This window comes from Sphaeramia orbicularis, chromosome 18 (genome assembly GCF_902148855.1).
Source record: "Sphaeramia orbicularis chromosome 18, fSphaOr1.1, whole genome shotgun sequence".
NCBI lineage: Eukaryota > Metazoa > Chordata > Actinopteri > Kurtiformes > Apogonidae > Sphaeramia > Sphaeramia orbicularis.
The window spans coordinates 8,994,488-9,008,523 of record NC_043974.1 but is presented as its reverse complement, the minus strand read 5'-3'; the positions used below and the strand labels follow the sequence as shown (position 1 = coordinate 9,008,523).

At 36.0% G+C, this 14,036-nt stretch overlaps 1 protein-coding gene across 1 annotated transcript; it reads left to right on the top strand.

The window, feature by feature from the left end:
• The first annotated feature begins 285 nt into the window (after positions 1–285).
• LOC115438164 (E3 ubiquitin-protein ligase TRIM39-like) lies at positions 286–12,951 on the top strand. The gene is made up of 10 exons (XM_030161583.1): positions 286–321; positions 1,708–1,938; positions 3,278–3,659; positions 5,597–5,692; positions 6,224–6,457; positions 6,581–6,728; positions 7,468–7,494; positions 7,945–8,009; positions 10,218–10,340; positions 11,940–12,951. The coding sequence occupies exons 2-10, from the start codon at positions 1,712–1,714 to the stop codon at positions 12,324–12,326; spliced, it is 1,689 nt and encodes a 562-aa protein (XP_030017443.1). The 5' UTR covers positions 286–321; positions 1,708–1,711; the 3' UTR covers positions 12,327–12,951.
• Positions 12,952–14,036: the final 1,085 nt, after the last annotated feature.

The following is a 14,036-nucleotide window of genomic DNA, read 5'->3' as shown; positions in this document are numbered from 1 at the left end:
AGGCACAGGATTGGCCCCATATTTAATGTTTGTGGAAATTACCAAAAAATAGTCATTTGCTTGATAAAGGGTGAATAGGATCTGTTAATCTGCTCAAACATATCCTGTTTTGGGTCAGGTTATGCTTACAGCAGTGAAGCCTGGGGAAAAACCCTCAGGGTTAAAACTGAGCACTAATGACTCCGAGACGGACTGGAATTTCCCGTTTAACAGTGTCATTGAGGGAGGGGTTTTAGGACATGTTTTAGGAGGACATCAAGACTGTCGCTTTTTTTGATTGTCGCATTTACCATCGACACATCTGTGCATCAAGCCTGTCAGGTAAGAGATTCTTCATATCAAAAAGAACAGAGACAACAGTGGCCTATAAATCACTATGTATCAGTTGGATTAACTGGACATTTGTAATAACTGTTGAGAAGCAAAGCTGTCAGAAGGGGAAAAGCCATGGCACTTTGTAAAATGTTAACTTCTATACTTACTTAAAATGCTGTTTAAATCATCAATACAGTAACAAATATGTATTCTGTATTAGATTGTCATATGTTTCATTTGTTATGTTTTTGTTATGTGTCGCTCACAAAATATAGAAGGAAATACTCTAAAAATAGCAAACATGTGGATCAGAGGTTTTATGTTGCACTGAGATACCAGGATGTTACCTTTCTCCGTCACATGTTTGAAAAATCAGGTGCATCTCTGTTTGCACCTGCGTAGTAACATTCCTTCAACTTTTTTAGTATTTCACCTGCTGAATCTGAAAAGAGGTCTGTCTGGTTTGTCAGTCCACTGTTGTGCAGATGAAGCCGTTTGTGTCATTAACTCAAGCACAGCAGCTTTAGGCATTTAGGATTTATTAAGACACAGTAGATCATACAAAAATAATGCTTTGCGCATGGACAATAGTTCTTTGATCTGACTGAAACTATTTGTATGGATGCAGTGATCAGACAAAATATATGCCTACATGTCCCCAAGCATTGAAACTGAATATATAGAATGTTTTTAACAAGCATTTCCATGTGCTATGAAACATCTGATTTTTATAAATCATGTTTGATCAGGTCATTTTTTTGGTGGATTCTGGTTTTTACTTACTTTTTTTTTTTTTTAACTCTTTATTGATGAAAGTTTTTTTTTTTTTTTTTTTTTTTTTTTTTTTTTTACAGATTCAAAAACAAAAACCCTTTACTTTTTGCCAGACAACATTTTAATGTAAGAAACACAGTTCATTAGTGTGTCGTTTGTGTTGGATGATCATATAGAAATTATTAAAACAAACCAAACAGAGGTGGTTATGTAGTCATAAATACACAACACAACATAATTTAGCTGAAATAGTTCATTAGATTATAGTGATACTATTAGAGTACAATTTATATTTTTTAAATTGTGGATGTTTGTTCTGTGCAAAGAGACCAAACACCTGTTGAATGATTAAAAAAGCATGTGCGCATATAACAGATATGGTCTATTATTCTTCATAGTAATCACAGTGATTGTGCCTTATACTGTAATTGTTTATTAGTCCCAATTCACAGTGAGGTATAGAACCTAAAAATCAATGTGAACCTTGGTTGTGAGAATTCCCTATTCAGAGTGTGAATTAGTTGAGATTAAGTGAGAAAGAAGACATTTTTGTATTCTGATACATAAAACAAATTTTCATCTGCATATAATGACATTTTGTTTCATTTCATCTACCAGAAACATGGCATCCGTACTGTCTGAAGAGCAGTTTCGTTGCAGCATCTGTTTGGATATTTTTAAAAACCCTGTCTCAACCCCATGTGGACATAATTTCTGCAAAAGATGCATTAAACGGTACTGGGATTCGAGACATAAGTCACAGTGCCCTCTTTGCAAACAAACCTTCAAAACCCGTCCTGAACTGACAACTAACATCAACCTGAAAGACATCACGGAAACGTTTAAAAGGTTGATTTGATATATTTTGCTTCTTTGTGTATTATTAACATTTTTAACCCATAAAGACCCAGTACTACTTTTGTTGCAGTTCCCAAATGAATATTTTTCTCTATTCAACCTTTTTTAAATGAATTATCACCATTCCTTACAATATTGTCATGTGCATTTTTTTTTATTTTTGGTTGTTTTTTTTTTTCCAGTGACATTCTGGTATTTTCCTATATTTAATTTACTGATCATATAGATGTTAAGAAAAGCTCATATTGAAGTTGAGGGCTATTATATCAGAAACAGACAAAACTGAAGATAAAAAATTACTTTTTCAGCAAAGATATCAATAGCTGAATGTAAAAACAAGTGTGTCCATCCACTGTCATTAATCCAACTCCATGGGTTTTACTGGTGGATCAATGTTGTAGAACAGGAGTGTCAAACTCATTTTCTTTCAGGGGCCACATTCAGCCCAGTTTGACCTCCAGGGGGCCGGACCAGTAAAATAATAGCATAATAGCCTAGAAATAATGACAGCTCCAAATTTTTTATAACCAAAAAATAACATTAAATTATTAAATCCTTTACATTTTACAAACTATCCAAACAAAAAAGATGTGAATAACCGGAAAAAATTGAAATTTCTGAAGAAAAATAAGAAGAAATAATAAGAAAAATTGATCAATATTTATACGTGCATCTACCAAGACACAAAACAGACAGAATATTGTTAAAATTGCACTTATTTTTCTTTAGACATTTCAGGTTGTTCATATTTGTTCAGGTTATTGACGTTTATTATTAAAGGATATCAAAATTTAATGTTCTTCGCAATAAATCAAAGAGAAAAAACTGGTGTTTTCATTATTTATAGGCATGATGTCATATTATTTTTTTCACATTAAACCCAGAAGAAAATTTGGAGTCATTATTTTTAGGTTATTATGCTGTTATTTTCAAGTTTGACGCCCTTGACTGTTAACAGCTTCTGCACTTTGCAGTCATCCGGATTGGACCCTTTGGGGGGCCAAATTTGGCCCCCGGGCCGCATGTTTGACACCTGTGTTGTAGAAGATGACGGTGTTTCCACGTTCACTACAGAGCCTCTGAACGTCCATATGGGTCATATCTGATGACTGTGAAAAGATGACAAACTGCATTTTACTCCAATTATTTACATACATTGATAGGATTAGTGGATCAACAGTTATGAAACATTTTAGATCAGTAGATGGTTTTGGTCGCCGATGGATGTTTGGGTCTTTATGGGTTATAACTATCTTTAAAACTTTAATCTGAAAATTAACTTTTTATTTAGTTTTGACCTGACATAACCTTCCTTTTGTTCAATCTAAAGCTCTCTGAAGGAAAAAGTAACATACAAGCCAGCCCCTCTGAAGAGACAAAACCCAAGACTCTCCAAATCGCTTTCTAGTTCAGATGAGGTTTTCTGTGACACGTGTGCCGGGAACAACATCCGAGCAGTCAAGTCCTGTCTAGTGTGTCGGGCCTCTTACTGCGAAGTTCACCTGGTGCCTCATCTACGGGATCAAGCATTGATTACACACACACTGACAGATCCGGGCACTTTCACCACCAGCCACGTCTGCCAAAAACACAACATGCTCCTTGAGATGTTCTGTAAGAAAGATCAGGTACTGGTGTGTGCAAAATGCATTGACAGGGATCATAAGCACCACGAGATCATCACCATTGAGAAGGAGACCAGGAGGATCAAGGTGAGACAGATGTCTGAGTGAGTAATGTGTTATTTTGCTAATGTGGCCATTAACCCTTTAACCCCTGGGAAATTATTCCAGGTAAACATGCTGCTGTGAATTTGCATCTGTTTCAGTGTCATTAAAACTGCTGTGAGCATGTGCTTGTGTTCCTTTTCTTCAGTGGTTTTACGTTACTGTGTGTTTTAGGGTCAAAATAGGGTGGAATAACAGAAAAAGACAGAGAGGAATTGATGTTTGACAGGTTTTGACTAAATAAGGCACCCAGAATGTACATCAATAAGAGATTTAGGATGTTTAACATGAACTGTAAACTGGAACACACTAAACAAGTATTTGAATTTTGGCACAGTAGTTTTTGTTTTGGTACTCTTTTCTAAATCAGTCCAGCTGCTTTTTGAACTCCAAAACACATTTACACAGTCAAAACTCAGTAAAAATATAGACAAAATAAAGGAAAATCACAACAACACTCCAAACAACAGTAAAAAAACAAAAAAAAAAGGCCGAACATAATTTTTAAACAAGTTGGTCTCACTCACTGCTATGTATTTTGTCCACTATTCTACAGACAGGGTGGGAGGTGAACTGAGCATGCTCAGATGCCTATGGAAAGCACAAGGTCAACTCTATCAGCACATCCTGAAAATTTTCCTATTTAGGAAACAGTTGAATTTATGAATATTTAAAACAAATCATACAGAACGCTCACTACAGACGTGTCAGGGGTTAAAGCAGGGGTGTCAAACTCACTTTGGTTCATGGGGCACATTTAGCCCAATTTGATCTCAAGAGGGCCAGACCAGTAAAATAATGACTTAATAACCTATAAATAATGACAAATCCAAGTTTTTCTTTTTGTTTTAGTACAAAAAAAACCCAATTAAATTATAAAAATATATACATTTTACAAAAAAAGATGTGAATAACCTGAAAAAACAGAAATTTCATTTGAAAAATTAGTGCAATTTGAACAATATGATGCCTCGACTTATTATTTATACATGTACATTACACACAATGTTTCATAAATACTTGGTAACAGGCAGAATATTGTTAAAACTTTGGAGTTTGGAACTAAAATTTGAACAATTTCTACAATATTACATCTCTTATTATTAACACAACTACAGATCACAGTAGATCCATAAATGCACAAAACATTTAGTAACAGGCAGAATATTGTTCAAATTGCACATTTCGAGTTGTTCTTATTTGTTTTTATTTATGTATTTATTTGCATTTTATTGTGAAAGAATAGTTTTGTAAATGTAAATATTTTCACAGTGTAATGTTTTTTTTTTTTACTTAAATTTTTTCCACATAATTTTTCCCAAAGAAAATTTGTAGTTGTCATTATTTATGGGTTGTTGTGCTGTTATTTTTGCTGTAGATCACATTGGTCCGTATGTGGAACCTGAACCAAAAGGATTTTGACAACTTTGACTGTTCAAATTAATTTTTGCACTTTCATCCCGCGGGCTGGAATGGAACCTTTGACGGGCCAGATTTTGCCCCCAGGCCGCATGTTTGACACCTGTGGGTTAAAGGGTTAACATGTCATATTCATATAATTATCTTTAAAACACAACATCTTGTGTTGAAATCAAGAATGAAGCAAAAAGTATTTTGGTCTCGGCTGCTGTGATCTCAAAAAATGTATATTTTTGCTCAGAATTGCAAAAAATATGTAGAAATGCATGAATCAATAATGATGCAAAGAGGTCAAAGGCGTTTATACTGAAGTTATTTTGACCATTTCAAACCTGTTATGTGCAAATGCTGCATGTGTGGCGTCTTCATCTCATACTACAAACACAGGCAATGGCCACAAATTTATATCCCAGGCAAAACTCACTAGCAGTTTTATTGACTTGAGCACTTGCTTCCCTGTGAAATCCATCTCACTGAATCTCAATCATATCTGACTTTTGTAGGCTGAGATGAGGAAAGCTGAAGCAGAGTTTCAACAGATGATCCAGGACCGACTCAGAAAGACGGAACAGATCAAAGATGCAGTGGAGCTCAGCAAAGTGAGCATGACCATGTACATGTAGATATGTTCAGATATAGATCATTACATCAAGGTACACATATTTGTTACTAAACATTTGTGATCTGGTAACACTGCTTCTGTAATTTCCCTGAGTTGGATTAAATAAAATACATCTACATCTATCTATCTATCTATCTATCTATCTATCTATCTATCTATCTATCTATCTATCTATCTATCTATCTATCTATCTATCTATCTATCTATCTATCTATCTATCTATCTATCTATCTATCTATCTATCTATCTATCTATCTATCTATCTTCAACGCAGCTCCCAGTGACTTATTGCTGCATTTTAAGAAATCAAGGAAGTGTTCTTGTTTTTCCCTGATCTGGTCATGCGCAGGTCATTTTTATATCCATCCATCCATCCATCCATCCATCCATATGACTGAATGAGAAACTTTGCGTTGCCTATACAGCTACATACCAACATAATAAATAAAGTTTTCTATGATTATTGTGATAAAATAAATATATATCATTGATTTACGTATATTTGCAGACAGTTAAAGAAAACAACATAAAGACCACTGTTGAGGTCTACACAGAGGTGATAAGTGCAACTGAAAGACATCAGGCTGCACTCATTGAGGAGATCGAACAGAAGCAGGAAGCAGCAGAGAAGAAAGCAGAGGATCTTCTCAAAGAGCTGAGCAGTGAAATCAATGAGCTGCAGAGGAGACGCAACGACCTGCTGCATCTGGAACTCAGCGACGACCCCATCGACCTCTTCCAGGTTAGAGAGAACCTCTGAAAATCACAATTGGATAAAACAAAACCAACTCTACAGCTACTATTTCACATAAAAACAAGTAGATTCACATGTAATTTTGAATATTTTTCTATTTCTTTTTTTCAGAGCTATCCTTCTTTGAGTCCTCCACTGTCCACCAGGGACTGGTCCAAAGTGACGATCCAGTCAAACAACAGTATGGGCTCAGTGAGGAGAGTGTTCACCAAACTAGTGGACGTCTGCCGGGAACTGGAAAAGAAACTGTCTGCAGAGGGTCGGTAACGTCTCCACTGTTTTGTAATGTATAACCCAGATACTCAGATGGATTTCATATGAATCCCCAGAGCAGTGGTTCCCAACCTTTTTTGTCCTTTTTGACCCCATTCTAACATCACACATTTCTGGTGACCCCAGACATTCAAAACAGAGACATGTTTTTTGCTAAAATTAATTTGTTTTTGATCATGTAATAGTTTGCTATACTATGCTACAAATAAACCTCAATTTTAGACACATTTAGTCTATATAATGTAGGTTATTATAGACAGAGGCAGAAAAGCCAGGTGTAGATTACTGCACAAAGGGAGAATTTTATTTTCCTTGGTCAAGATATGTACAGTCAGTCCAGCTTGGATTTCCAAGGCTGACAATTAATACTGAACAAACAAGAACTCAAACTATGAATTATGAAAGAGCTGCAGCATCTGAAACCGACCACAATGAACATTTGAAAGAAAAACAGTACCACAGTGCTTTGTCATGTCTTTTATGTTTTGTGATTGTCTCTGTCAACTCACTATATATTTTTTATTCGTAGGTTTGGCTTTTTTCTTCAATTACTAGAAATTTCAGGCAACCCCATTTGAATTTCAGGCGACCCCATTTGGGTTCCCTACCCCAAGGTTGAAAAACACTGCCCAGAGGAACATGAAATCATCTGACACTACCAACCTGAAGCATCTAACTTCATTATCTATTTATCTGTGACTAAGTATTTTTCTTTCCTTTTGTAGAGGTGAGCAAGATGACTCAGTACGCAGGTATGTGTAGCAGAGAAAAGGAAAAGGTTTTAAGGTCTTTTAGGAAAGTACTCACTATGTAGAAATATTCAGTTAGACATGCAGAACATTCTTAGTATTAATGTTTGAATAGAAAGTAATACACAATCCACATACAGATTGTATATATATATATATATATATATATATATATATATATATATATATATATATATATATATATATATATACATACATACAGTTGTCTGAATCAGCCATTGTGAGCTTCAGTTGTAAAAAAAAAAAAAAAAAAAAAAAAAAAAATAGGTTGCTGTGTCAAATGTTCAACAAAAACTCACTTGTATTTGTTTATTTGATTTCCATTTTGTTACAGCTGCCAAAAAAAAAAACAGATATGTAACAAAAATAACTGAAAAGAGAAGAACATTTCTCTTGTATTTACACATTTTATTTCCTCTTTTCTGTGTCCAGATGATGTGACTCTGGATCCTTTGACAGCTGCTGCCTGGCTCGTCCTATCTCCAGATGGAAAAAAGGTAGTGTATGTGTGTGTGTGTGTGTGTGTATATATATATATATATATATATATATATATATATATATATATATATATATATATATATGTCATTATAAATCCAATAACTATCTGCTTTATCTGCTATTACTATCTGTTAATAGTTTGAGATGTTTTAACAGGAAATGCACAGGTGTAAATAGTGTTTATAATATGTAGCTAATGCTGCCTTCAAGTGCTATCGAGAAGATGAGCCTTTCCAATTGTGAATTTGAAATTACCAGTGCATTGTATTGAAGTGCTTTTCAAGGTTCAAGGTTACTTTATTTCTACCCGTGGGTAGATTTGTTTAGCAGACGTAGTGATTGCTTTTGGCATTACAACAAAACATACATTGAACCTGTAGGCAGATACTTGTCCAGACAGGACAAAAAGTGCTCAGTGTTCCACCATTCATCAGTATAGCAGCATGGATAAGTAAAAGAATAAAATAAATAAATAAGATCAAATAAACAAAAACAAGATGCAATAAAACACAATAAAAACCCAGAAAAGATAAAAACAGTCTGGGATAAAAACCAGGATAAGAACATAAAATTCAGAAATTAGAAGTCACAATAATAATAAATAGAGCAAAGAAATAGGATAAATAACTAAAATAAGTTAATAAAGTGCAATGTCACTATTTCTTATTGAGCTCAGTGACGGCGACACGAACAAAGCTGTTTTTATAACGCTGTGTCCTACACCTTGGGACTAAAAACCTCCGTCCAGAGGAAAGGAGCTGAAATTCACCTCATAAAGGATGGGAGTCATTATTAAGAATTGATAAAGCCATCTTCTTTACCTGTTTAATGTACAGGGAGTCTCACGTTCACACCAATGGGCAACTTAGCTTAACCAGTTAACCTATTAGTACATGTCTTTGGAAGCCGAAGTACCCGTAGACAACCCACACACACACATACAGGGAGAACAAGCAAATTCCACTTTTTTTTTTTTTTTTTTGGAAAATTGTTTTTTGCAAATTGTGCACTTTAAATGTGCAAAATTATCAGCTAACAGCAGCAGAACATTAATAAAAGCAGTATTTATAATTTGCGATTAATCCCTTGTTGCGTTCCGCCATGTTGAAAAGTTGAAAGGTTATTTTCACCTCAGCAACTCGTGTGTCACATTTTTTTCCACAGTTCTCCAGTGGAAAATACAACATGAGGGGATGTTCATGTGCAACTTTTGAGTTCTTAAGTAGTATTATCCATAATTCCCATAGCACATGAAGGCAGCATCATTCCTTTAAAGGTGCCGTATGTAGGAATTATGTTCTCAGTACTTATAAAATGGCCATGACTGTCACCAGACATTAAGGAATCATGTTCATTTCAAATACTGATATCACTGACAGTAGTAGTCCAGCTGGAATATTTGCATTTGAAAAGCTCAGTGTCAGCCCCGAAATGAGGTTTATGTTGTCATTGTGTGTTCTGGTCTGATGCTCCGCCCATCACGTGTCTTCCAATCAGAGAGTCAGTAGCCTTTCAGCATCCAGGTTGCCAGTTCCCAACGAGCTGCAGCTGGAACATTTCTGATCATAAATGTCTGACGTTAATAAACCTAAAAGGCCTCTTATTATTCTCAAATATGTCATGACAAAGTGACAAACAAAACATGGATATGTATGGAGATGATTTTGCATCCGTGGTTCGACTGGGGGGGGGGGTACGGTAACGATCCATGCTGCTTGTACTTTGCGTTCGTAAAAGTTAAACTTGAGGCTCATTTCCCTTTTCCCTATCTCCTGAATTTTCACAAACTTTCATTTGAGTGGGCAGGATGTTTGTCCTGGCCTATTATATATTAGACTTATGTATAATAAGTCTGGTGATGATTTTTTTGTATGAAATTTATGGTGTGGTGGCAAGGATTAGTGGAAACGCTAGTAGTAGATGCTCATGCTGGATTTGGCAACCCCTAGTCTGGGGGGAGGCGGAGAGGATACCACGCTCTACAGTATTTTGAATGTAATTGCAGTACTAGTTTTGGCCACAATCCTACATCCGGCACCTTTAATTGTCATAAAACATCTGCTGTACTGTATGGAGATTTTCCTTACATCAAAAACACAATAAAACTGTAGAAAATTAAGGATGACGTTGGCTGTAATAACTCTATATTGTCTTAAATGAACAAATAAACCTGTAATCGGAGCATTGTCGTTGATCATGAACAGGTGAGCCTTGGTTTTCACCCGAGGAAAACTGCAACGGCCGATGAGCCTCGCAGATTCGATTCCTGCGTCTCAGTTCTGGGGAAACAAAGCTTCACCACCGGCAGACACTACTGGGTAGTTCAGGTAGGACTCTAACATCCAGGTACATGAACTGAGCAACACACAAAGAAAATACTCAATTTCAAATAGAATTGTTCAGGAAAAGAAACCAGACCAGCAACATAAACCTACTTGTGAGCAAGTGGTCTGTCCGGTCAAGTGGGCCGCACATTAAAAATCTAATGCACCTCTATTCTAGACTTTATGGTAGATGCAAAAATGAATGCTTGATAATGGAGACTGGATGTAAGCAGTTCATAATTCCAGCGGATTATTAAGTTACAAATTGCATTTTACATTTAAAAAAAGAATACTGTGAAAGTTATTTATAATATAAAAATAAAATCCCTGAAATAATAATTACCAACTGGTTCATTTCTCCATTTTTACACCTTCACAAAATCATTTTCTTTAAAGGTCAAAAGATAATTCCAAAATATGTAATCATTCCAATATATGACTTTTCAGACTGATTAGCACTATGAGTCTGATACATTTTCAAAGAAATTACTGTCAAAATTTATGATATCTCTAATATAAATATCATAATGACACCATGTCAGGAGTTCTCTCACTTCTACCCTGCATATAAAGCCAATGCCTCCCCAGTGATGCTAAACTGACAGGCAATCGGACACTCCCTCCTTTAAAAAAAAAAAAAAAAAAGAACAGCTCTTTACAAAGACTCGGTTCCCATCGTTCGTTTCAAAGAGCCATTCAAAAGATTCGATTCATTCGTGAACATCACATCACTATTACACTGACCTATCTATATATGTAACTTCCATCCACACTTCAATATATATTATGTTGAATAATTTCTTAAAGCAATCCAAATTGCGAGAGATTTAAATGTAAATCAATATGGAAATGAGTACAATGATCTGATGATATTAAGTTAATGATTATACAAAGCAACTGACATTGCAACAAATTTTAAGTTAAATTAACTTGGCATTTAGTGTGCTGTACTTAAAATAGCAATTCCATTCAAATCAAGCATTTAAGTTTAATACACTCAAGTTTTCATTACTCATTACTTAAATTTTTTAAGGCAACCGGTTTACTCCAATTTTTTTAAGTAAACTCAACTTAATCAGTTTTACAGTGTAAGTAACTGAAGACAAAGATGACTTTTGGGCCTTTTAGGATTAAAAAAAAACTTTATTAGCTGCCAAAAGGTGAGTGTACCTGCTATATATGATCCAACAGGAACTATGACCAACAGACAGACAGATAGGCAGACAGACAGACAGATTGTGTTGATCCCAATCTGGGAAATTACTGTATTACAACAGCATTTGACATAGTAAAAAATACACTACAAGAATAAAAGATAGGACACAAGAGCAAACACATAATACATAGTAAATTCCTAATAGAACTGGGTAAGAAATCTGGATAATTCAACAGTAAGGTGCAATAATAAACTGCAATGTGCAAGTGAAATTGCCTTTCCAGTAGGATGGATCCTAATGTGCGCAATCCAATGTGCCTTGTGTCATGGTTTTGGTTTTAGTTTTTCGGGCAAAACACAAAATTAGTCCAAAACATCACTTACCCTGAAGCCCAAAGAGGCCTATAGATTCTCCCTGACTCCTAGTTCTATCCCATGTGTTTCAGGTGGGGGATAAAACAGACTGGGATCTGGGGGTGGCCAAAGAGTCCATCAACAGGAAGGGGGTCATTACGGTGCGTCCTGACTGCGGATATTGGGCGATCTGTCGACGGAAAGGTGGCAACCTCAACGCCTGCACAGGACCCTCCATCCCCCTCCACCTGTCAGAAATCCCTCAAAAAGTGGGCATTTTTTTGGACTACGAAGAGGGAATGGTGTCCTTCTACAATGCAGAAGCAAAGACTCACATTTATACGTACAGTGGGTTGATCTTTATGGAACCTCTCTACGCGTACTTAAACCCCTGTCTTCATGATAATGGGAGAAACATTGCCCCATTGAACATCTGTCCCGTGGAAGTAGAGGTCCCTGAAGAGGCTGCACGAATGTGAACTCAACACTCTTCATCACAGTTTAAAGGACAGATGCAGAGAAACAGGCAAAGTCTAGAAACAACAAACAAAAGGCTTCACTTCACAATTAAATTCACCCAATACGCAATGAATAATGTTAAGCTTGCACTTTATTTGAGGTGTATCAGTGAGATGGGTCTGGCTCAATCCATGATCATTCTGGAATTGGGATAAAAGCAATCTGTTTCTTTCTTTCTTTCTTTCTTTCTTTCTTTCTTTCTTTCTTTCTGTCTGTCTGTCTTTCTGTCTTTCTTTCTTTTTTTACCATTTAGTATTTCTTCAAATCAGTCACACTCATTTTTCAAAAGAACTACAGGGCATTTGCAAAATAGTGTCAGGGTGAACTTGTTTTGGTGGAACCTTTACAAATGTGCTATTAAAATGACTTATGCTCATCCACACTAATAAGCTTTGTCTATAAATTACATAACATTTGCTATGTTTACATCAAGTATTCACACAACGTTTATTATTTTAGAAACACTAAAACTAAAGCAGGGTACACACTTAACCCATAAAGACCCAAACTTCCACCATCTACCAAAATCATCTGATGATATAAACTGTTTAATACCTGTTGATCCACTAATCCATGTAAATAACTGGTGTAAAATGCAGTTTTTCATCTTTTCATGGTCATCAGATATGACCCATTTGGACGTTCAGAGGCTCCATAGTTACCATGGAAACACTGTCATCTTCTACAACATTGACTCACCAGTAAAACCCATGGAGTTGGATTAATGACAGTGGATGGAGACACTTGGTTTATGTTCAGTTAATGATAGATTTTGAGGAAAAAGTCACTTTTTCTTCAGTTTTGTCTATATTTGATAGAACAGTCCCCAACTTTAATCTGAGTTTTAATGAATATATTCATGATCAGTGAATTAAATGTTAGAAAATACCTGATTTTCACTGAAAACACACAAAATACATAAGATAATATTAAGGTAATTATGATAAACCACTTAAGGATGATTAAATATGGAGAAAAATTCTTTTGGGAACTGCCACAAATGTCACAGTGGGTTCTTATGGGTTAAAGATAATTGGGCTGTTTTTGTCGCCATTTTCCCCCTTCCTGATCAAACGCAAACGCCAAATTATCTTATGTCTCATGAAGTGGGGTACACACATAAGCATCTTCTAAAACTGAAGAGATTTTTTTGGGGCAGCCGTGACTCAGATGGTAGAGCGGGTCGTCCAATAACCGAAGGGTTTGTGGTTCGAATCCCGCTCTGTCTATGTGCTGTTGTGTCCTTGGTCAAGACACTTCACCCCCCTTGCCTCCAGTGCTGCTACTCACACTGGTGCATGAATGTGTGTGAATGTTCGGTGGTGGTCGGAGGGGCCGTAGGCGCAGATTGGCAGCCATGCTTCCGTCAGTCTGCCCCAGGGCAGCTGTGGCTACAGATGTAGTTTACCACCACCAGAGGGAGAATGTGAGAGCAAATGAATAATGGGTCCTCTGTATGCGTTCATAGAAAACCGCTACATAAATCTAATCCATTATTATTATTAGATTTTTTATCCGTTACAGACCCCACACATGAAAACAAAAAATCAGGCATTCAACCGTTTCGATCATACTGTGTAGTGTGCTCCGATAATCTCAACACAGCACACCACACACATAACGATTCTGTCCCACCACCGATCTAGAATCTAGTCCTCCAAGCCAGAAAT

Bases quoted from the DNA above. Each gene is read 5' to 3' on its own strand.
- LOC115438164 (XM_030161583.1), top strand. From the start codon at position 1,712: ATGGCATCCGTACTGTCTGAAGAGCAGTTTCGTTGCAGCATCTGTTTG. The intron at 5,693-6,223 runs GTGAGCATGACC...GTATATTTGCAG, and splicing joins ATGCAGTGGAGCTCAGCAAA to ACAGTTAAAGAAAACAACAT. The intron at 8,010-10,217 runs GTAGTGTATGTG...GATCATGAACAG, and splicing joins TATCTCCAGATGGAAAAAAG to GTGAGCCTTGGTTTTCACCC.